Source organism: Mustela lutreola, chromosome 2 (genome assembly GCF_030435805.1).
Source record: "Mustela lutreola isolate mMusLut2 chromosome 2, mMusLut2.pri, whole genome shotgun sequence".
NCBI lineage: Eukaryota > Metazoa > Chordata > Mammalia > Carnivora > Mustelidae > Mustela > Mustela lutreola.
Window position 1 is genome coordinate 217,959,824 of NC_081291.1, and position 25,298 is coordinate 217,985,121.

The 25,298-nt window shown below is 44.1% G+C and overlaps 1 protein-coding gene across 2 annotated transcripts in view; it reads right to left on the bottom strand.

The window, feature by feature from the left end:
- Positions 1-25,298, bottom strand: part of KCNJ6 (potassium inwardly rectifying channel subfamily J member 6) — a 271,979-nt gene that overhangs the window by 174,491 nt on the left and 72,190 nt on the right. For both annotated transcript variants that reach the window (XM_059164724.1, XM_059164725.1), the window contains one exon: positions 14,629-14,680. In XM_059164724.1, the coding sequence (XP_059020707.1) occupies positions 14,629-14,653 (25 nt within the window). In that variant the 5' untranslated portion in view covers positions 14,654-14,680. The remainder of the gene's footprint in view (positions 1-14,628; positions 14,681-25,298) is intronic.

The following is a 25,298-nucleotide window of genomic DNA, read 5'->3' on the forward strand; positions in this document are numbered from 1 at the left end:
CTAGTAAATTCTACTCCATAGATAGGGTCCATGTCCTCCAGCAAAAGGGCAGACATAACAAATACACAAGAAATGCTGAATGACAGAGTTTTACTGTAATCACATTGGATTAGAATTATATTATCATACAGCCATTATCATTTTATGAGACTGACAGTGCTACCTACTGTGCTAAGGAGGCACTTGCCATTATCATTTTAAAGACCTCTTTAGGCTAGCATAGGTCAGGAGCAACCAGAGATAAGATTGCATATCTGAGTCAGTACTAGGATTCAGCCCGAGGGGAGAATCGATACACAAGAAACTGTCACACCTGTTTGTTAAAAATGTGCATCACTCACAGTGTTTCAGATGAGACCTTTTGAACTACTGTGACCTCCTGCTACTATACCTGGGTGAACCAGGTGCCCTGAATTTGCCTTCTGAGAAGCGTTTGTGAAAACAACCCAGATGCACATGGACGATGACAAGTCTCTCATTATGGAAGGTCTGGGAGTTGGGGAGTGGCCCTTAGACTTCTTTCACAATGAAGAGTTTGTCAGAATGTAGCAGTCACCCCACTCCTTATGGGTGGGAAGGCAGGGTGCAGCCAGGTGCCTGGTTCCCTCTGCCAGACCCCACTTGGTAGCCAGCATCCCTGGACCAGCTCCAGGGCCTCTACAACCTGGGAGCTCTCATTTCTGAAAGCCTGCAGAGTCTTCTGCTTCTTAGCCTCTAAAGCATGATTGTTTTTGTCTGTCCAAAGAAAGTCCTTAACTGTCTTTTCCTCCCCAGTATTGAGAAGCAGGCTTTTGCTGAGAGGATGCTTCACCTAAGAAAATGTCTTTCCTTCCTTCCGACGTAGGAGTCCACAGCTTTGCCAGAGTGGGCTCTCAAAGAACAAGTCTCCGTGGATTAATTTCTGTTTTAGAATAAAACCCTCTACTGGTCTTAGGTTCCCTGAGGGATGGCTGCTCTGCCTAGGGGCCACAGAGTCAAAGCCATTTTTAAATGAACATTTCAGCTATGTCTGATATAACAGCGCAAATTACTCCATTAGAATTGACATCAAAATGAGGCTCTTGTACAAAATAGTGAATATTTTGGTTCTGGTCAACTTAGAGGGTCAGTGAGTGTCAGGAAAATTCAAAATTCCCAATTGATACATTTACTGCATTTCCTACTAGCCAAATCTTTTTTTAATGCCATGTTTGACACCTTTATAATCTTTATGATGATATAGCTGTTAGACAAATGTAATTCAGAAGCAGAGCAGTCCTTCAACTAATATCTCTCTTGTGTTCATTTCCTGGGGCTGCCATAACAATTTACCCAAACTTGAGTGGCACGAACCAACAGTGATGGCTTCTCCACAGTTCTGGAGCTGAGAGATCTTGAGAGCAAGGCATCAGCATTGCCACACTCCCTCTGCACTCTCCTCCTTGCCTCTTCCAGCCTTTAGGGGCTACTTGGACTGTGGCTGCATTACCCCGGTCTTTAAGGCAAGCACCTCCCAATCTCTCTATTCTGTCTTCACACTGCCAGCTCTGCTGTGTGACGTCAGATCTCCCCCAGACTTCTTCCTAGGAGTGCACATGTCATTGCCCATCTGGGTAATGAAGGATAATCTACCCAAGTCAAGAATCTCAAATTAATTACATTTGCCAAGACCTCCTTGCACTTTTTCTCTATACAAGGTAACATTCACAGCTTCAGGGATCATGATGTGGATCTCTTCTGGACGTCCATTTTTCACCCTACTGCAGAAGTTAGGCTGATTTCTTTACTATGGGCACCTTAGAGCTTTTTTAATACTGGTAGGCACTGGAAATCTCAAGCAGAGGGACATGTTCTTCCTGAAATAATTGCGTCACCAACACCTTGCATCAACTCTACTTTTTAAAAATTGATTTCGAGGATGTCATGGGACTAATGTCCTGAGGAATATACTTCAGCAAATGTTGGTCTGTCAGATAATTTACAAACTTCTTATCCAACAATCAATGCCTCACTGACCCCATCCATTGTTCCTAGACTTTAACTCTCTACTTAAAATATCCAGCTTTTGTCAATACATCCTGATCATTGTTTTCCAGACACCCCTGTGCTCTTCTGCCTCCATTGTGCTCTCCAAGAGAAGGACTACCCACCTCATGTCCACCCCCTTTGCTTTCCACACCCCCTTAACCTATAGCACTGTAACCCTTTCTTCTCTCCTTAAGAAAGCTTGTCCATTCTCCAAGGCCCAGATTTCCTGAAGCCTTCTTGGACTTCCACAAATGAGTCTCTCCTGTCTCACATCTCAGCTTCTGTGTTGAGAAATTCTGGGGTCAATAATACTCAAGCCCAGAAATGAGCAAATGGTTACCATTTTGTTTGACAGTGAGTAGGTTCAAAGTTATCCTTGTGGATGATCTTGTCTTTGGTAAATCACAACGTACACTTGGTTCCTCCAACAAGTATGTAGTTGAGTTGTACTTCATCTGATGTGTTATGGTTTAAAAAAAAAAATCAAAGGTGGGGTCTGCTGGTATCCCCCACTCACTTGGAATTTTGTCACTTACTTTCTTATGACAAGACAAGAGCTCTTATAGCTTACCTCACCCTCCACATACACTCATGGTGCCTACTGGTAAGCTCTTCACTATTACTTGGTTAATTGTTTGTAATGGACTCACTTTTGATTTACATTAAAAATCAGATTATTTTTTTAAGAGGATGCAGAGAAAGATCATGCAAAGTAATTGAGGAATGCAACTCGATTTCTCCAAGAAATTATTTCTTCTTTCCTCAGTGGCCACAGAGTGATATTTATAAGTTTGACAGGAAAGGATCGTAAAAAAAACCTTCTCCATGGGAGAGTTTTGGAGATGCGTCTGACACCTTTCCCTTCATTAAAGCCAAGGAAAGAGAATTTGGAACATATACAAGAGAAGAGCATTCTGAATTTAAAAAAAAAAAGAAAATCCAGACCAGCATCCTGGATTTAGGAGAAAAATCCAGACTTGTTTCTTCCTAACCATTATCTAACTGAGAACATTCTTGTGTGCTAGAAAGCAGAAAAGGCCTATCCCTGCAGGCTAGGGCTTAGCAACTTGGAGGAGAAAATTATCTAGGGAAAGGGATTATTTAGCACTCAGGGCACACAGATCATTGGGTTCTTTTCTTTGATTTCACTGGACATGTAGTTCTAGGTAAGAACTAGAACCATGATCTGAGTTAAATAAATACTTAGGGAAAAACATCCCTAGTGACCCGGAAGGGAGTGACGTTTGGTTTGGGTTTGACTTCAGAAAATCAAAAGTGAGTTTTCTCTCTCTTAAATTTGAGAGCTGGATTGTATGAGTCCAAGGGGGTGGACACCATCAATATCACATCTGTGCCAGATGATAATGGGAGGGAAGAGTCCGTAGATTGAGTTGAAAAGAGTACTGATGTACAGCAACGAAGCCCATAAGGAGAATCTCATAAGGTCACGTGTTGGGCACAGATGTAACACAGGTAACAAACACCGCATATTAAAACCCTCCAAGTAGTCCAAATCATTCAATAAGAAATTTTTAGTACCTAATGCCAATTTATAAAATCATAGAGCCGTGTCATAATCCTTGATTTTTTTTAAGAGACTTGGATATAGTACAAGGTGATGAAAATGGACAATATAAATATACTTATAACAGCTAGAGAAGAGTTAAATGAGATATGGCGATAATAGTACCTTGTGTGGGACAACTGCTGTGTTAAATGCTAAATGCTTTTAGGTTAGCTTTCAGTATAAGAACATATATTCTACATATATATAAACTTTCAATGTACCTATTAACTTACACATGTGGATTCATATTTAAATGCAGTTATTTATAGACATGATATAATATATTATGTACATAAATATACATATTAGTTTCTGTGTATACACACCAGCGCGCGCGCATGCACATACATAGTTTTAATTCTGTGCACATTATTAAAACAGTGTCGGGTGGTCGCTATGCTCAGTTGCAGAGAAGAATGGGTAATATGCCAGTGGGTTCATGGCTAGGATGTGGTGCAGTCAGATTCAGCAGTGCCAGGGATCACAATGGGACCCCGCATGCATGTCAGGGATGTTTGTTAATTGTGTGGAAACTTTTATAAATGCAGTTCTGGGCTGCAAAGCAATTCTCTGAGTCAATATTTAAAATCAAGATGCCTCCTTCCTCTTAAAGCCTTTGAGTCTGAAATTTAATATCTTGTGAGGGAGATTAAATCAAAGCAGAAAAGCGCACGAGAAATGTAGGCAGCAATGTTTTTACTGCTGACTCCCTTAGCTCTTTCCTCTTGGTGGAGCCAAGACTTGGTGAGGTCTTGGAAGTGACTTGCTACCACTAGCTGCCACCAACTTTCACCTGATTTTAGTCTTCCCCAGTGCCAGAAGCCAGGCCTCCCCTCCCCAGACAAATTCAGGGAGGCAGCGGGAAGTGATGAGCCCACAGCCTGTCCCAGCTTGTCATCAGGAGGGAGAGCAGGGCTGAGAGTGGGAGGGACAGCAGACCCGCAGCGGGGACCAGTGGGTTCCCTTCCCTGGGAATATCAGTGAAGCAAAGAGGGCTGCACAAGGTAAAAAGCAAATTCCTTTGCCCAAGAGATCACATCGATCCGGGTATGAGAAAACACTGTGCACTTGTCATGGGAAGGGTCCCCTGCCAGTCCTGGTGCTCTGTTTTCAAGCTGGAGCCTATAGAATTCACTATTCTCCACTGTTCCCTCCTATTATCTGCTCACTCACATCTCCAGTGCCTTATCTCAGGCTATCGAAAACATGCACAGACCACACACACACACACACACACACACTCACATTCTCCTACTCTTGGTTGCCCATAATTGGGCATCTGTCCCTTACATTCCAGCCTTCCTCATGGCCACATCTCTGGGCAGGGGACTCTTTGCTCTGCAGCCCGAGAAAAAAGCTTGGGACCCTCACTTCCAACCCCACAGCCTGCCTTGGGGTGACCCAGCCCTGGGGAGACACATCCTTTCATTCCCCTCTGTCTTCCTTGATGAGACCTGTTGTTAGCAGAGCAGTTGATGGGGGGGAGGGAGAATGGGGAGCGGTGGGAGGGGGGAGGGAAGGATCATGAGCCGGTGGCAGGTGGTGGGAGGCTGGAGCAGGCTCTTGGAGCCAGGTGGCAGCATGTGGGAGGAGGGAGGGGAAGGACAGTGAGACGGGGTGGCATTTGGTGGGAGGCAGGGAGGCGAGGGAGGAAGTGTGAGAGAAGAGAGTTTAAAAATGTATTTGTTTACTCTTTTAGTTTGGGCTGGAGCAAGGGCAAGTGGGGGTGGGTGTGTTTCCCATTCCCTCTGGGATCTGGGTCCCCATCTTGGACCAGTAGCTCAGCCCTTGGGTCTTGAGTGGGAGCCATGGCTCTTTCATAGCTCTGGGATGTCATCTGAGCACCCCAATGGCTGGGCAAAGAGGGCCTGAGGAGCACAGCCTGTTGCTGCGCATGTGTGAATTGGAAGAGAAGACAGAGGTAAAGAGTTTTGGTTGTTTGTGGCTGCAGCGGATGGGGATAGCAGCCTGGCTTGGGCAGCTGACTCCAAGTTGCCATGGTGACTCATGCCTCCAACATCTGCCTTGTGTGTGATTACCTTCTGTGAAAGGAACAAAGTCCCCGTGATTCTAAACAAAGGAGGAAGCCACTCCAGTGAAATGCCAATGACACTGGTGCCCCCTGAGATGGCGACAAATGGAAACCAGTGAAGAAGGTCAGAGAGGATGTGGCTGCCCCAGAGCTGGGCTTTCCGCCACCAATGGCTTGGAAAGACAAAGTGAGGGAGAAAAATTATTATTAAGAGAGTCCAGGGGGAGGTCCTAAAAACTGCGGTTTGGAAAGAAGGACACCCCTGGTAGTCTCCAGAAGAACTCTGGTCTCCACCTCCTCCCCTGCCCACTTTCCACCCCTCCAGTTTCTGCCAGTGTCGAGAGCTGTTGTATTTCTTGCTCTCCTCCTGAACACTAGTGGAAAAATCATTTCATCTTTCTGAGACTCAATTGCATCATCAATAAAAGAGGAATACAAATGGCTTGGTTGTCCCCAAAGTCAGGCAGCCCAAGCAGACAGACTCTCTTGGTGGCCTCCAGGAGTGGCTCAGGTCGACCACTCCTGCATTAAGCAAGTAGTGGTGGGAAGCTGGGGCATGGACAGACACTGGAGACCAAAGTCTCAGGAGGGTCTGTGGTCCACTAGCAAATCCCACCATTGCTGTGGAAGAAAAGTAATTAGTGTCTGTTTCACCTTCCTCCTGCTTTTACCTAGAACAGTGATTCCCAGCCTCTCCCTAGGCCAAATCAGGGAATATCTGAAGACACTGGTTGTCACAACTGGGGGAAGGTGCTACTGGCGTCTGGTGAGTTGAGGTAAAGGTGCTCTTAGACACCCCACCATGCACAAAACCTCACAACAAAGAATTACCCAGCTCCAAATGTGAATGGTGCCCAAGTTGAGAAACCCGAGCCACAGTGTTTCTGTTGCCAGAGAGGAGGCACAGGGGTCAGGGAAGAGTGTCTTGGTGACCAAGTCTGACATTCACCAGAAGATAGGGGTCAAAGTGACCTCTGAGATCTTGGACGGAAATAAGCTTGAGAAAACAGGTCTAGCCCCATTTCCACAGGAACCAAGACCAGTAACAACTTATACAAATGTCGGGCACCCTATCCTCACTTTGCCATTTTGAACATTGCTGTGTGTTTCTACCAGTGAAATCCTTTAAATTATAGGCTGTTCCAGGACAGGCTGTTCCGGGGATGGCAAGGGAGGAGCCGATTGTTGGAGGCAGGCTCTGCAGTGAGAGGCAGATGGAGATCACAGGAGCACAAGTCCCACCTTAGGGGACAGGGAGGGGGGGAGGGGGGGCCAAGAACCCACCCCCGTGGAGACCAGGCTCAGACCGCTAAGCAGGAGGAGGACTAAAGTCCGTTCCTGGCCCTCTGGCCTCGGAGCTAGGAGCTCTGATTCCACTGAACACGCCCCTGATCTCAGCTAGAGAGCAATTATCCTTGAATTTGAAAGACGCTTTCCAGTAAGGACAAGCACGTGCCTCATAGTGGAAAAAAAAAAAAAAATAACAGCTTTTCCGAGGAACACAGACAGGGAAACGCCTGCTGACTGTCTTTGGCTTTGGATCAAAGGAAGCTTTTCTGCCTAGTGGTGGGACTGAGATGGTATATATTGCCTGGAGACCGAATGTGCAACCTAAACTTCCACATAGATCTACATTTTGCTCCCCTTGGAGCTGGGCCCTCTTGGTATCCACCCTTGAGGCTCCCTCCCGTCGTGCTATAGGTCAGCCTTTATCAGTCCGAGTTACTAGTCGAGATGACAAAGCCAATCTGGCGAGTGTGACTGGGTGAGTTGTTTAGGGTTATGCTGTAGCTCCCAGGGTTAAGGGAGAATGAGAGAACCGGCTTCGAGGCTGGGCCTCCAGAACCTACCCCCAGAAGCACATGGTTGAGTGGCTTAGTTCGGCAAGGGTGTGAGTGCCAGCCCACACCCAGCTCTGTAGCTCCTCAGCATCGTGCACCTGCAGGAGGGGCTGAGGCTGGCTCCCTATCCGCCCAGGAGGCTGGGAGATATGAAAGGAGGGGAGCTGGGGAACTAGCGGAGGAGAGTCGAGAGGAGATACTAGATGGGCACAGTGACACACACCCTCTGTCACAGAGGGAGGCAGATGAGAAGAGGAGGAAGGGTAAGGCAACCAGGAGGCGCTGAAGGCACACTGCTAGAGAGGGCTGCTGGAGGCCGAGGGCTGGGGCTTCACAGAGACCCGAAAATTCCCTGTTAGAAAGACCCTTTGCCTTGGTATAGAGGCAGCTATGCTTGCCTCACTGGCTTTCACTGAGGAGCTCATTTAGAGAATGAAGTAATGAAGCGTGATACAGACCTTGTAATGGCAGGACTGAGGAGTCAGAAGCAAGGAGCTGGACTTTAAATTGGTCCCTTGTGAGATGATGCTGTGACTTCCTGTGTGAGTGTGAGCTTCGGGGACAGATCTCGAGGTGTCTGAGTTTTATTGGAAAGGAGAAGGTGTGCCTTAAAAAGCACTATCTGGTGGCTCCCGTGGAGCCTTATTCTCTGAGGATAAAGTGGCATTTAGCACCCCAGCGACTTCATACAAGAACAGGTCTGCCCCACCTGAACTGTCCTCCATGGTCCCTGACACCCAGTCCTGCTGCGAGGTCTGGGCCGGCCATGAGTGGAGGCCAAGCCGGTGTGCCATGTCTGCCTGGACCTGTAACTTTGGTCCCTTCCCATGGGGTAGGGGATTGCAGAAGTGTGATACATTCTGCTAAAATCCTACACCTTGCCCAAGAGGGTCTGGCCTGGGTCATTGGAAACGACTTGTCTGAGAGGGTAGGTGGGCGCTTTCTCCACCGTGGTAAGTGGCTTATGATATCCCAGCAAGCAGGAGAGGCCACATGGGCTGAACATGAAGGGGGATCCTGCTTCCATTCTCCCTCTCGTTGGAACCCTGGAACCAAGGGACAAGAGATCTCAAGGAAAATTCCAGTACCTACTTTCCTGAATTCTCTGTCTTGGCTGTTCCCATCCACATTTCCTTTTCGAAGATACTTCTTCAGGATATTTCTATTTCTCCTCTAGGCCTCAGGAGGAACGTCTGGCAGCAATCCCATCTCCTGTGCAGCTCCCAGATGCCACCTTCTTCCATCCCCATGACCTAGGGTGAGGGTGGGCCCCTGCCTTTGCTTGGCAGTGAGTTGTCTCCCTGCCTCTCATTCTGGCTTCTCAACATTTCCACCATACAGTTCATTCAGACCCTCCATCTTTGGTTAGAGCTGGCCGTACATCTTCCCTCCAAGCACCCCTTCCATCTTGGAAGTTGGGTGTGGTGTTGGCTTGTGGCTAATGCAATGAGAGTAGAAGTGACACGTGTCACTTCCGGGTGGAATTCTAAGGTGTAGTGTTGATATGTCATGATCTCACTATCATAGCGGTGAACCTGAAGCCACAAGAGGAGATAGAACGTCTGGGTGATCCTGAAGTGCCCAGTGCAGGCCTGACCAGTGTGGACATGTGGCACGGAGGAGCAATAAATACACATGTGTGCACATTTGGGTGTGTGTATGTGTGTGTGGGTGTGTGTGTGTTGGGTGGCAGAAATCCTGGTCACTCCCGACACGTTCACGGCTGCCCATTTGCACCCCTGAGAGAGAGGACACCTGTCCTACAGGCACACTGACCATGTTGATAAAGAAACTCCGAACAGCTGGAGCCTGTGCCCTACTAGGGTACATCTCCTCAGCTCAGTACCTTCAAATTTGAACCCATTGCATCATCAACACCTCAAATCACTCCTTCTCCTGTGGGCATTTCCAGCATTGGGGGCTCCTGGAAGCTTCCACCTGTTCCCTTCCCAAAGCTCAAAGCCTGTGCTGCATCCCCACATTCCCCCTTCTCCTGTCCGTCACATCTGATCACCTCCTCTTTCACACATTCTGGTCTGCCCCCGTCTGCAGTCCCAGTTCCTGGCTGCCTCTGTCTGCCTTTGCCCGGATCAGAAGTGCGCGCAGTGAGGTCTTTGGCAATCTTTCTAAAAGGCTGATCTGCTTAAAAATCTTAAGTGCTGCCCCTCCCCCATAGGAGAAACCCAAGCTGCACCCTTGTTCACCATCCGACTGGCTCATGTGCCCAGCCATCTGCTGTGTCCCTGCCCCAGCTCCTTGCTGAGGCCACATTGACACCTTGTTCTTCCCCCCCCATGGGCCACATCCTCACACCTCTGTCCTTCCCTGTGCTGGATGCAGGTCCTGGCACTCACATGCCCACAGGCTGCCTGGTGGCATCTGCACACCCTTTGGGCACCTTTATGGAAGTCCTTGGAGGGAGATCTTGGCTGGACATCTGCCTCCAAATGGCAATGTTTGTCCAGCAGCCTCTGCCAGGATGTGTTTGTTGCTCTGCATGGCGGTTGTGAATTTCCTGCCTCCCCACAACGCTGCACATGATGTAGGCAGGGACCCTGTTTTTTGGTCATTCCACACCTTAACACAATGCCAGGGTTATGATAGCATCTCCATAAAGAGGGAATAAATGATTAAAAAAACACTGCGCTTGAATGGAGCTAATTTCATGTGCAGTAATTGTAGCTGGTTCTCACTCTTCATTTCTTTTGACACTAAACAATTTCAAATCTGGGCTAAATTTGAGCTGTTTCTTTCATCCCAGGAGGAATTCCCTCTGCATTAATGCAGACAGCTAAGACCTTTAAGCACCTACAAAACAGGTCCCTGGCTCTGGTTATGGGCAGTGGGAGGAACCACAACCCACTTGTCTCTGCCCAGGCTGGGAGGGACCTCCCTGGAGCTACTCAGGGCATAGTTGGCACTCAGCTGTGTATCTGAGAATGAAAATGAGCAGCTCTTGTCATTCCTGTGCAGTTGTGTGATGGTTGTGACAACCGCAGAGACAACGGGGCGGGGAGGGTGGGTGCAGCCTCATGGGATGGCTCCTGGGGAAGACTGGAAGGGATCCTATGGCTGGCAGAGGAAATGCTTAGGGAACATGTGCTGAGAGAGGTGGGCAGGTGGCAAAAGGAAGCCGAGGAAGTCAACCCAGGTTAGCATTGGAGTGAGACACAGCTGGCCCTGGGCACCATTTGCTACTGCATTGACATGCTGTTGCTTCCAGGAAGGAGGTGGGAGTGGGGCGCCAGCAGAGGGCCAGATGGGGGCCCCGGGAAGGGCCTTGCAGCATGGAAGGCAACAGGGCCAGCGTCCCTACCTGTTCCATCCTTGCAACCCTATCACCATGCACAAGGTGGATACTTGGTTATAATCCACATTATGAATGGACCCATGTGGTGAGACTCCCCATGCTGTATTTGACATGTTTACTGGAGCTCGAGGTATGGGGATGATACATGAGCATGCACTGACCATGAAGTGAATTATCTACAGAAACTTATGTAAGCACAACCTACAGAGGTACCTCACACAGACCAAGATTCTGGAGCCTCAAGGCCATGTGCACACCTTTGGACATTTCCAGACTGTCACTGTCTGACTTAGATCCCAGTGACCAGGACAGACCCTGCCCTCCCCAATGACACCTCTACCAACAGTACAGTGCAGGGTGTGGTTTCCTTGTTTGGGTCACCAGATGCTGATTTATAGACAAGGTTGGCAGTCTCCATTGGTCAGGCTCAGCTCAGTTTCAATTAGTGCCTGGGGTAGTAAAGTGCTGGTCACTGATGGGCAAGCTCAGAGTAATTTTTTCCAAAGTGGGGTTTTGTTTGAACCATTTGGAACTGGGCTTCTGGTGGTGTAAGTATGAATATATCCATTTCCAAGATGCAGACAGAGCCTAAAATGTCAACTGGCAGTGGTAAAAAATCAATAGCTTTTGAAGAGTTGAAAGCCCAACACTGGTTAATGCAAGTGTGCAGTCCACTAATTTCAGACCCCACTAAGCTTCTCTCTGTTAATACCTCTCCTCACCTCCTCTGCTTTATGCTTACTTGTCTCCTTTTGCTCCTTGTGATTTGGTGCCTTTCCTTTTTAACAGCTCCATCTCTGGGTCTTTCTCATAGATACTTTTTCCCTTGTATTTTTCTCAGTTCTATTTTTACTGTCTACCTCTTCCTTCCACATCCATTTCTCTTCCTTTCTGTTTTTTTTTTCCTTCCTTTTCATGCCCCCTCCTCATTTTAACAATATGGCATAAAACTATTTTGAAGAGTTATCTTGCTTTGATGAAATCAAGTTTCCTTTTATTAAACATTTAAAAATCTGCTAACATTGTGTCTTCTGCTTGCCCTTTTAAAGAATTGGTAGATGAACACAGATTTTTTTTTTTTTTTTGAGGTGGTGACTAATGGCACATAGAAAAAAATATTCCTTATCCCTGGTCTAGAAGATGGAGAAGATACCATATCCCCATCATGGTACTTGAATACCCATTGATCGCATTTGGCCCCTTATGGTGATAGGAGAAGAATCTCCATCTGATTCTGGTTAAACATAGAGATGTTCTAGTAACCAGATGGCTTTTGCTTGGCAGATTAACAAGCAAAGTGTTTACTGACTCTGGAAAACCATTCAGAGCATTGTGTCCTGGGCATTTGTGGTTCTGTTTATGTCTCTTTTCCCCAGTGGCCATGGATTTGATGTTCCCATCAAACTTATTGTGTCGTAATTGCATGCTAATTCTTTGCTTAGCCTACTGATAGAATCTCCCTACTTGTAATTATGTATTTACTTCCTTGTAGATTTCCTATGTACCATCAACCTATAGCTGTTTGTAACATTATTCATGAGTTTAGTTTTGATGAAATGTTTATTAGTGGTGACTGCATGATTAACTTTCATAACAGGTGCCTACAAGAATTAGGTATTTTTTTATAATAGTGTTCTTTACCTTTGTAAAGGTCAGTAAACTGGAATGTTGAGTAGGAATCTAAGATCTGTTTTCACTCTCTAAATTTCCTTGTGCATTGAACATACCCATGTAATCTTTTTCATAAAGACAAAGCAAATTAGAAGAATGGCTCCACTGTTTCACCTATGCAAGGGTTTGGAATTCAAGGGGAGTTAGAGAGGAGAAGGGGGTTGAGGGAAATTGGAAGGGGAGGTGAACCGTGAGAGACTGTGGACTCTGAAAAAACAATCTGAGGGTTTTGAAGGGGCGGGGGGTGGGAAGTTGGGGGAACCAGGTGCTGGGTATTGGAGAGGGCACGGATTGCATGGAGCACTAGGTGTGGTGCAAAAACAATGAATACTGTTATGCTGAAAATAAATAAAAAAATTTTAAAAAAGGGTTTGGAATTCAATTTTTACAGAATTCTCTTAAGCCAATAGATTCATAGGTCAAAGTCATTAAAATTATTGCAGAGGTAAACCTGAAACCAGAACTCAACAAATCAGTAGTCCAGTAGTGGTGATGGTGTTGGGGGGGTGGTTGGAATTCTAACTTAAATGCATCAGGATCCCACAGAGATAGAAAAATTAGGACACCTTTATCAGAAATACTGACCATGTCGAAAATATTGACTCTTATAGTGCCCTTAATGTTTTACAATTCAGTTAGAAGAATTGAAAAGTCCACTGAATTAGAACATCAATTTCTAACATGGACCTCATTGTGAAAACTGTTAGCATCCCAACTCACATGCAACACCATGCAGTTCAATTTTCTCCTACACTCAAGACTCCATTCATTGGCAGTGATGCTGTGTTCCAGGCCACTGATCCTTCTAGTATTCAGAGAATTTGTGTGGGTCTTTTGTTCTGGTGACTTTGGACTTAGAGATTAGAACTAAATCTGAGAATGTGCCGTGGATTGTGAATAAGTTGGTGTTGTCCACGGTCCCACTTGTCAGTTTTGTGATGATACTGGTCACCTCACTATTTCCTTCTTAGTCTGAGAAGAGCACATTCCATGACTTAAGGTCCTTTCCCTTACAGGGAACCAATTTTGGGTTCTTCAAATCAAGTCACAAATGCTTTGAAATGTAGTCTGCAAGACTTGAGGTAGGAAGAAGGGTGGGGCAGAGATAGGGCTGGATTAATACAGAAACGATTGGAAGAAAGGCCTGTAAATTGTGGGGGGGTTGTGCAGCCCCTGGAATCCCCATTTGTATGGTTAAAATTAATGCTCAAGATAAATGAAATCATGCATGGTTTTGGGCCAGGAATTAACGATATGCTACATAAAGATCTTTTTAACATTACTCTTTTTCTTGAAGGGGGAAGATTTTGGGGGGATTCATTCAGTATGCTACAGGAGAACACTTGTATTTTAATAGTCTCATGATTTGAGGAACAGCAGAAGGAGGAAGCAGGGACCCAGTTAAATGTGGGCAAGGTTAATGGTTAACTATGCAGGTCAAATTTAATAAGGTGTTCATGGACTGAGACAAAGAAGTGTCTCCAAGCTTCCCTTGTAACTTCGGATATGAATTATATCACCAGGAAAATGTATATTTCCAAAGGGAAGAAACTGCATTGTCTGTATTTCATATCCACATGGTCTTTAATATTCAAACTTCAACGCATGGAACTGTATTTCTCATTTTGCAGAAGGATTTATTATAATTAATTCTTTCCTTTTAAAAATGTTTTGTGTATCCTGTTTATTTGACTGAAGAGCTTAAAGCATTATGCCACTGATCCATTCCAAACCTGAATCATTACCAGCTACTTCCACATCAAACACTCCATTTTTAAATTGTTGTATCCTAAAATTCTGAAGTACACCTGAAAGGTTTAACAGTGACAAACCTTTCTTTCTTCTCTTTAGGTTACCCAGCCTGTGAAATATCTGCTTTAACTAAACCTCTTAAGAGTCAGATTGGAATTATTGTGGGTCCCAAGTTTCAACACAGACCTACAAATAAAATCCCATACTTTAAATAACAATTTCAGCACAGAGTTCAACTCCAGACAAGGAGAATTTCAAGTAACGCATATTGTAACATCAGCACACAGTATAATATATGTGAAATAGGCCTTGGTGATCACAAGACTAGATGAGAGCTAGATAATCAGGAAGAAAGGGATTTTTTTTTGCATGATTTTATGGTTTCCCATTAAAAACCAAAAATAAAGAATCAATTTCAAGTTAAAAAAATAAATTTCAAGTTACTCACTCATGGATTCTGTCAACCTGGCCATTGCTGCGGTTTCTTCTTTGTGCTTTTTCTGGAGATGAGAAGAAAAGACATTTATGTGTAAGATACCTCTGAGATGGGAATAGACACAGTGGCTTTAATGCAACTTTATCTTTCCTTTCTTTTTCCGACATTAGAATTTGGTCACCAATCATGAACTGAATTTAAAAATCTCATATTATGGCTACACGATCAGTCAGTCACTGCAAAGAGATTTTTAGGGCATTAAAAAAAAAAAAAACTTGCCATTGCTTTTGGAAGGGAGTATCTGTCACACTGATCTTGGATATATATAATTGGTGACGCACGACCAATTTTCAAAACCTCTCTGACACTAGAATCTTGACATCCATATGCCAATCTTTGCTTTCTATTTTCTCTTGTTGAAGCTTTTTTGGTATTTTTGGAGCTGATATTTTTGTCATCATTTGATTTCTTTTTTCCCTAAAAGCTAAGTAGATTTTATACATTTTCCTTTGTCTTACTTTTTTTGAATTCCTGGTGTCTTTTGAAAGTTATCACTTTTGATGGATTTATAACCTTATCTATTTTGGGCTGAAAATATTTTGTTTCAACTGGGATATAGGTTATTACCCACTGAGTTTGAGAGCCAAAGTGATACATATATAAATTAGATCTGTCCTAATTAAAAAATTACTTTGGAGCTGTTAAGAATAATGGTCACTTCTTCTGAAAAGTTCTCTTCAGTTTCTTCATATTTCTTTGATTTCCTTGGGTTTTTAACATGTTCAGTAACCAAAAAATTGGCCACTATTATTTTACTTTTCTGTAACCTTATTATTTTTCTGATTATGAAACTAATATATGCTCATCATTTAAAAACTCCAAAAATATTGAAAAATTATAAATCAGAACATACAGTTCTCTCCCAAAAACTGCCAGAGGAAACTCCTGTTATGTTTCGGTGAATGCTTTTCATTCCCATTTCTGTACTTGTGAATACATATAGATATAGAAATATAATTCCTTTTTTATAAGTGTATCTATACTATATGTGCAATGTTGTCAGCTACTCTCTCATTTAACATCGTGTCACACTCTTTCTATGTCAATTAAGGTAGAATACACCATCATTTTTTTTTAAAGATTTTATTTATTTATTTGACAGACAGAGATCAAAAGTTTGCATAGAGGCAGGCAGAGAGAGAGGGGGAAGCAGGCTCCCCACAGAGCAGAAAGCCCGATGCGGGGCTCAATCCCAGGATTCTACGATCATGAACTGTGCTGAAGGCAGAGGCTTTAACCCACTGAGCCACCCAGGTGCCCCTACACCATCATTTTTAAGTGACTGCATAGCATTCATCATGAGTAAATGCACCATAATTTCTTCACCCAGTTCCATTTAATTCACTTATGATTTTCCACTATTTTATAAAAATGCCGTGATGAGCCTCCTTGAACTCATCTTGGTGCCCTTGTCCTGTTAAATACTGAGGACAAATCTTAGGGTTAAGATTGATCAAAAAGTGTGAATATTAAGAATTTTGACATGTATTACTCAATTGTTCCCCTCCCCCCCAAAGATCGGATCTGACAGTGTATAACAGTGTTTATTTCCTTACATTTTTGCCAACTTGCCAGTGGCATGAGAACTTCTTCCCCTTCAATCTAGGCCAAACTGATAGGCAAAAAATAGTTTCTTGTTATCTTATACTGTCATTATTCCTCCTCTGCCCTTTTGTTTATGAGCAACAGCTGTAGCATTCTGTCCGTGGAAACCTGTGTCATTGACTCTTGGCTTCCTGTGGTCATGATGCAGCTCCTCTGCTGTCAATATTTTAGTTCTTAGAAGCCAGAGGTGGTGTTTCTTGTTCCCTATGGCCATGGTATGGTGCTAAGCAAGTCACAGTGGCCCAACTAGCACTAGAGAGGATGTGTCATGACTTGGGTGTTGGAGCACAGCTAACAAAATGATTAGTCATCCTTCTGGCACCACTATACCCAAACCAGAAGACTCTTTGAGAGTCAGCAAACAACTTTGTTCATCATGAGTACACTTGATTTTCACAAGCCCTGTATTCATAGCAATGAAATTAGGGTGATGCCTCTTACTTAAACTGGTACGTGCCCTTGAGAACAGAAAGACCTAAGGAACCATGATCTACCATCCTACCCGCAGTGGCATCCAACCCTTCGTAGTTAGCCTGCCATCTGGTTTCTATTGAGATGCATAGATAGCATGATTATGGATAGGTTAAGAGTACCATGTAGCGGAGACAACAAAAACAGGCAAAAAGGGACTTGTCACAGCAACAAGGTTCATGAGAATAGGCTTCAAAACTGCCCCACTCTAGTGGTTCCTGACAATTCATGCAGAGAAGCAACTCCATGATGAGAACTTAATGACACTCATCCTTGACCTGTAGGAATCTTGTTCTGTCTCTGCTGGCTCTGTGTTGACTCTCCACTTCAGCTCTTAGCCTAACTCTGCTGTTGGTTCAACCCCTCTTCTTGCATGGCCTCTCCCTGTATCCTGATGCATGACCTGATTCTCCTTCATTCTCTGTCTCCGTGCTTGTAGGTCCTCACCCTGGATCACTGATCACTTCAGCTTGACAGCCCTATGTGGTGAAGGTCCCCACAGTAGAGGCACCCTGATTCCAGGCATTATATCCTTATAAGGCCTTGTCAGTTTTGGCCATCTTCCTATGTGTGTCACCACTTTACTTTTGTGATACGAGGACCCTGCCAACTTTTGTACCCCAGTCCTGCTAGTGGGTGGACATTGCAACTATTTTTATTCAGATGGGTTGAATATCCTAGTCCTTGAGAAATAAAATACAGCCTGTATCAGCATTTTTGTCTTCCCTATAGTTACATGGAAACTTCTGACATCAATGGGGGAGGGGTCCTTAAAAACCCTAAATTTAGCTCTCTCAGTTTGACTCATCTATACCATAACTTATTGTAGAAATCATTTCTGTTTAAGTAGTTCAGTCATTCTGTAGAATGTCTTTATTTTATTTTATTTTATTTTTAAAATTTGTATTGTGTTATGTTAGTCACCATATAATACATCATTACTTTTTGATGTAGTGCTCCAAGATTCATTGTTTACGTATAATACCCAGTGTTCCATGCAATACATGCTTCCCTTAATACCCACCACTAGGCTCCCCCATGTCCCCACCCCCTTCCTTCTAAAATCCTCAGTTTGTTTCTCAGAGTCCACAGTCTCTCATGGTTCATATCCTCCTCTGATTTCTCCCCCTTCACTTTTCCTTTCCTTCTCCCAATGTCCTCGTGTTATTCTTTATGCTCCACAAGTAAGTGAGACCATATGATAATTGACTTTCTTTGCTTGACTTATTTTACTCAGTATAATCTCCTCCAGTCTCATCCATGTTGATGCAAAGTTTGGGTATTCCTCCTTTCTGATGGCTGACTTTAAATGTCTTTTGTCCTTCCCTCATTACCAGAGAGTTGGGATTTGCAACTGCATGGCACATAGAGCCAATAAGGCATTGATATTCCACTCTCAGTCTTGGGGAAATCTTCTTCCTTTTCTAAAGGTAAGATTTTTCCTCCAGAGTAAATGTGCTGGTTTCTAGATTTACAATAGTGGGGAGAGGTTTATAATTACAGCATATTAAACCTGGAAGAGATCCTTTTGGATATTGTCAAGTCCGGCCCTATGGTGATACGGTCCAGGAAATTGCAACCCCTGCCCAGAGAGTAATTTCCACCATGCTGGGCTCTTCCTTTTGTCAACAACCTCTACTCCTCGGGAAATGTTCAAAGCCACCACCAGTGGGTATATTGAGACAAGATTCCTCAAATGGCAATCCTAGGGTTTTCTGGATTTGCCTTTTCTGTATTCCACAAAAATATCCCTGATTCCACAAATGGCCAATGACTTCCTAGCTTATATATTGAGTTCTGACCTCTCCATTGAACCTTCGCTGTGAACTGGATGGCCCCACCCAGATGTTCAATGGATTCTCCAAATCAACATGTTCAAAGCTACTCTGTCCCCCACAGACTTCCACCAGCTCTCATACCTGGCCTTCTTTCTCCATTCTCTGTGTTCAGTTTATAGGATCACCACCTACATTGTGCCTAAGCCAGAAGTCTGAGAATACATCTCCCTCTCTTTCTTCCTTGCTTCCAGTATTTCATGTATCTTAAATCTTACCCCACCCTTAGCTGCTGTCTCTGAAAGGTTTTATTAATGTTTCTTCCTACCATCTGTCACACCTGCAACACTGAGGATTTATCCTGAAATAGCCCTGGGGAATCTATCTAAAATGCAGACTTGACCCAGGCACTTCCAGGTTGAAATCTTCTAGTCCTTGTCTAGCAAGTAGACATGCAATCCTTGTCTTTTAGTCAAGCCACATGGCTGGATGGTTCTGTCTTACACACAGTCTAGTTACAGCTACCTTACTTCTGTGGCAATCACTATTCCCTCTGCCTGGACATTCTATTTCTTCCTTGTGCTCTCAAATTTATCCCTAAGAACTACACTGGTTATAAGGCAACCTTTGCAGTTTTCCCCTACTCTTCTGACTATGTTTGCCGAGTTTTACTTCTACACAGCTTCATGCTCAAATGCATCCTTGTATCACATTGCTTCATTTGTTATGGGGGTAAGAGATTCCAGGACCCTTGGGAAAGTCAAGCTCTGCCTCCCAGTAGCCTCCTCTGGAGGCCCCTACCAGTGCCACCATCATAGCTGGGAGGCACTGCTTGGTAGACCAGAAGTCTCTGCTCCTGAAAAGCCCTGTGGTCCTGAGCAAGTCATTTTACAGTTTAGGCGAATTTCCTGGACTTTCTCTTTCTGACCTGGTTTGATGTATGCAAAAGTGTTCCCAAGACTAGTTGTTATGTGAAGAGGATGTAAATGCTTATGAGTATTGGTGATATTTTAAGATGTAAAAAAAAAAAAAGCACCCAGATGTGTTCACTTCAAGAATTTTCCTTAAGAATTATATTTCCTCTGGGAGGCAAGAGTTTTGATATTTGAGATAATCAACAGGTTTACCCCTTGTAGAATTAAAAGAAAACCAGAAATACAGGAATCTTGCTATTCTGAAGCAAAGAGCTTACTGCGGCCTGAAAATTTATTGTTCTTATTTACCTTGTCCCATTTATTGTGTCTGAGACAGTGCAAGCAAGTGGGAAGTACAGAAGATGGGGAGTCTAGGGAAGAGCCTGGGTCTAGAAAGATGTTTGATTTGGCTTTGCCATTTCTTAAGCAGTTACTGTGACCCTCTGGAAGCTGCAGTTTGCTCATCTGTAAGATGGGATAGGTAGTGTGTCTGTGTTTCTTCATTCCCAGGCCTGTTGTGAGTAACCAATGAGAAAGTTTGTGTTAATCCACTCAAGGGTTATATGCCTGTGTGTGAGTGTCTGTGTGTGTCATCATTCCCTTTGGCTACCATGTGAGAACCGAGGGTTGTAGCTTGTTCTTGCTATTTGAGAATGAATAGTGACCTCTGACATGTGGGCCAAAAATAACAGTGCAATTTTCCCTGAGGCTGAGAAGTTGCAAGTCTGCCTGTCTCCCAGGGACTACTCATCCTGTCAATGGCTTGTGGCAATGCACCTCACACCCCTATTTCCAGAGCTCTCCACCAGAATACAAAGTTCCTCTTCGAAGAGCTGAAATCATTTGCTTTAGAAGCCATTCCACTTACATTTGTGTGGTCATACATTTAATAGAATAACAGAAACATTTAAAGTTTGCAGGAATCACGATGACGTGTTTGAGAAAAACATGCCCACACACACTGGAAGTTATTCTGTGTGTGTTGTTAAAATCATACGGACTCCTCAGGTAGAATATGGACCCTCAGGGACAGTGGGTATTTCATTTTCTTATTGTTTGACTGTGTTCTTTCTATACTGGGAATGTAAATAAAAGCTCAACAATTTGGGGGGTGTGTGTGTGTGTGTGTGTGAGAGAGAGAGAGATATTTATACCCACATTTCTGTTTCAGCTAAGAAGTGTGTGGCTTTCTACTGGGATCATGCCAGAGATATACTTCTGTCTGAAACGACAGAGAGGTTTTTAATGAGGGCAATTATAACTGAGACTGACTGTAGCTCTAAGCTAGGACTAAGAAGTGTGTGTGTACGTGTGTGTGTGCATGCGAGTGTGTGTGTTTATGGGGGTGTGGGGAGAGGGGGAGAGAGAGTCATGAATGCAAAGCTTTTGGAGAAGGTAGAGGGGTTGCTCTTCTGCCAATGCCAAGGGCCCCCTTGCACAGAGGGCAGGGGATGGTAGGGCTGAGTGAGGTCTGCCTTTTAGCAGCACTCCTGCCTTGCTTTCTGCTGCCCAGGGCTTTTATGGACGTTGGGAAAACTCATCATAGTTGATATATTTCAAACCAGTCATATTTACATCTAGGATATTTTTATCTCTCTAAAATATGTCCTTATATTCGTCAGAAAACTGTGATTTTTTTCAAGTTGCAACTGTTTAAAGGAACATTTATATCCAGTGGGAAATGGTAATGTTATTTTATGAGTTTGTATCCTCAACTGGACCTCACCCCCCAGTTAAAGCCGAGGCCCTCCAATCTGACACCCCGCTCTTAGGGTTCTCAATAAACGGGCCAGCTGTGGTCTCCAGTTTAACATCCCCCTGCCTCTTTCCTGACATGATGTCACTGCAGGTCATCTAAGGACTGATTTAAGAGGAAAATGCCACATCCTCAAATAGCCAATTAGATAACTGTTCATATAAATGGTACCATATATATTGCCTTGAGTTGCTGCTGAAAAATAAAAAGCAGAGGATTTAAGAATCACACATTAGCTTTTTGTCAGCATGCAAGTATGGTTCGGGGCAATAAAAACAGTAATCTCTAACATTTATTTCATATAACCGCAGCATGGTTGAGTGCATTATTGGACCATCTACCTCACTTATTCTCACAGTGGCCCTATGACATAGGTACCGTCATTCTCATTTTGCCGATGGAAAGATTGAGGCACGGAGAGGTTGAGCAAATTGCCCCAGGCCATAAGGCTGGAAGAGGAGCAGAGTTGGGTGTCAAGCACAAGAAGTCTTCATTTAGCACCTGTGTTTTTCACCATGTGGCCTCCTGCAATCCTAAGAATGGGTGACAGGCTGGAAATGAAGGCTGCTAGAGCAGGGGGCAGTGTGGTAAGGACCCAGGTCCAAGATCCTTCTTAGTCTCACCCATTACTTAAACATTTATTGATTTACACAAGGTGGGAACTAAATATAACAGAAGGGGAGTCTCTCTACCTGCCTTCAGGGAGCTTCCAGTGTAATCAGGGAGCTCAGAGGAACACATACATAGCAGTAATACATGGTATTGAGGGGAAGCTACTAAGAGACTTCCATAGGACATCAAAGGGAAGAGGGCAGAGGAAGAGAAAGGAGTGGGATGGGAGAGAGCAGAGCAGAGAGGAGGAAAGAGAGAGAACAGAGAAAGAGATAGGAGAGAAGGAAGTTCTAACTCATAGAACCAGGGCAGACTTACAGAGGAAGAGCTTCAATGTGTCAAGAAAGAAGGAAGAATAATGAAGGAAAGGGAAACACAAAGCAGAGTATTTTATGTGGAGAAGCAGCATGAGTAAGGATGGAGAACTTTGGTGCCTGAGGAATGGAAGGTAGCCTGTGAACTGCAGCCACGTATGAGAAGTACAGTAGGGGACTGACTCTGAAAATTAAAGTGTGCACTGTGGAGGGCCATGGTGTCAGGTGCCATGGTGTGAGGCTGAGTTGCTCAGGAGGGACACCATGACTGGGAATGGGGTGCTGTTAGAAGCTGTGGAAGGAGGATGGGGGCCAAGGTCTGAACCTGCATGTGTACCTTGGGGAAGCAGTGCATACCCTCTCCTGGCAGCCAAGCACAGAGGGATTTGAAGAATTGAAAACTCACCCATCAGAGCGTGATACAATTTCACGTAGAAAGTTAGTATTTGTCCTTGATTTACTCAGTGGAAGGCTCCTGTAATAATCTAAAGTTTTCTTGGTTTGGGGTGAAAAGTCTGGAAGGGGTTGTTTGAAGGAGGACCATGAAGGATGCCCTTGGTGATACAGCTCTCTTTGCAAAAGGTTGGGCGCCCTTGCCTTACCAAGACACCCTTTCTAAGATCTGTAAAGGTTGCCCTGCTGTGTTTCTTATGAGGGAATCACTGGCCATCTTGACCAGACTAGGGAGGGCCTTAATGCAACTGAGGTATTAGGATATCTTATAGGAATAAATGAAATCAAATTCAATGCTGTGCTTATACTAAATTACTTCAATTCATCTATGCTTTCTAGATTAGCTCTTAGGTGGGAAGAAGAGGTTCAGAGCACCTCCCCTGATGCCTTCTTGGAAGTATGTTGAACACATGGACTTCCCTTGCCAAGAGGAACAGGTGGAAGGATAGCAACTGGAAAACTGCGGGGCTGTATGGCTGCAGAACTCCCTCAACGCCACCTCTGTGTGTGTCCTTCCTTGCTTGAATTTCTGTAGGCTAACCTCTAGATTCCCAGCACCAACATCCCAGAAACATTTCATGAATGCCCAGTGTGGCTGGTTTCCTTGAATAGGATGAGTGACTCATTCCTCCTTTCCTAGAGCTCCTGGAAATATCATAAAATGTAGGACAAGCATTATCACCAAAGTCATATCAAGAAGTTTCTTTTAAAGAAGATACTGAGCCAGAATGCAGAAAGGCATAGAGGATTTCTAGGCAGCTGAAGTAGGCAGAGCCTGTTCACCATTAGTAGACTTGTTCCTAGGCAGGCACTCTTGCTCCCAAGACACATCTGCACCAGGTTTGCCCCCCGTCTCCCCAGGACTCAACTGCAAAGTGCTGAATCTTGGAAGTAGCAAGGACTCCTCTGTTCATCTCCTGTCACTCAATCTGCTGATTCCCTTCTCGGCCAGCAGCTCTTTGAGGGTTCATTTTGCCTCCAGGGCTATCTTGGAGGGATCTGAAACCTTACAGTGGCCAATGCCTCTCAAACCTACCTTCATCTGAGGCACTAGCTTTGCTAAACCCTCTCTGTTCACCAGAAGAGGAACAGATACCATACTGTTTCCTTTCTTTTCCCTTTACACTTCTGGTTTGTCCACAATCCAAGTTCTGGACATGATAAGTTTCTAATAACTTTTTTGCACTCCCAGCTTTGCTTCATTCCATTTTAAGTCAGGACCTCATCTTCAAGATCTGGCTTCCACTACCTCTCCAGGCCCATTTCCACCCCCCTCGCTTCTAACCTCTGCTCCAGCCTAACAAGCCTCTGTAGGTAGGCACTGAATTCCCTCATCCCTCTTTCTGCTCTCTCTGCCTACATAATTAACTCCTACTTGTCTTAGTTCAGATTTTTTTTGACATTGTCTTGACATTTTCCCTGGATATCCCTTTCCTAGTGACCACTCTTTGTACCTCAGCATCTGTGCATACTTCTGTCATAAGACTTCTCAATCCTGGAACCATGACTGCCCAAACAGAACAAGTCAGAGGCAGTAGTCATTACTTCAGAAACAGCAAGAAACTGAAAGAAGATTGATCCCTTTGTTTCCAAAGAAGAAAAAGCAAAATTTGCTGAGAAAACTAAAGTATGAGTAGGATGAGTAGGGTTTCCTTGAGTAGTCAGGAGTTTCTAGACATGAATTTCTGATTGATCACTTATACAGAGCATTCTGGAAGGACTTCTGCTCCAGAAAGTGGCGCAATGTTGGATCTATAAGAGCTTTTCTAAAATTGTTTAAGAACTGTGGTCATTATTCAAGGATTAAAAAAAAAAAAAAAAACAAACCTCTCATTCTTCTTATGTTTGTTTGTATGGAGATGTTTTCTTTATTTAATCAGATAGGGATGGAAGAGGTACTGGTGAAGGTGAAATAGAAGTATGATTGGGACAGGCCAGTGAGATACTAGTAAATGGATAGTTACATATAAGGGATATTTAGAAAATAATCACTTGACCCAGCAGTTTGACCCTGTCTTATGGAATCATTCAAATCAAATGGTGGGACTGACATGGTCACTAGAATACCTTATGTTTGTGTAATGATGCAACATTTTATCGAATAGTCTAGTGCAAAGGTACTGTGGCAGGCTCTTCGTTATCTGGAGAAAGCTATTGCTCAGTGCCCAAGCTTTTTTTTTTTTTTTTTTTTTTTTTTTTTTTCCCTTTTATTGTCTTTTTCTAGTTTCCATTAGCAGGAATGAGCCAACTTCTTTCTCTGGGGCTGTATGAGGCCGTTTGTTATGTTTCCCCTCAAAAATTGGCTGGGTTGTAATGAAAAGGAAGTGGTTCATTTCATCATTCATTTGTTCATTCATTCATGGCTCTACCTTGTGAGGCTATGATAATGCAGAGATTTGGGGAGTGTTGTGATCATGTTTTTTTGGATAGGATATTAATCCAGTTATGTAATTTAAAACTAAGCTGACATTGGATAAAACCCACGTGGTGATCCCCCAATCATATGGGTGACAAGTGGAGCACAATGATAGCTCCTTCCCAAGCCAAGCAATTCGTGGGCACTTTCAGCATCCAGGGAAGCGGTGTGAATGCTTGTTCTCTCAACTGTGTTACAATGGAGCCCAAAAGGCAACTGAGAATCCCAGTTATTGGAATCACTCAGGAAGTCAGCCTGTTAACTTATGCACCTGAGAAAGTGTATAGGCGACATATGATTTGATTC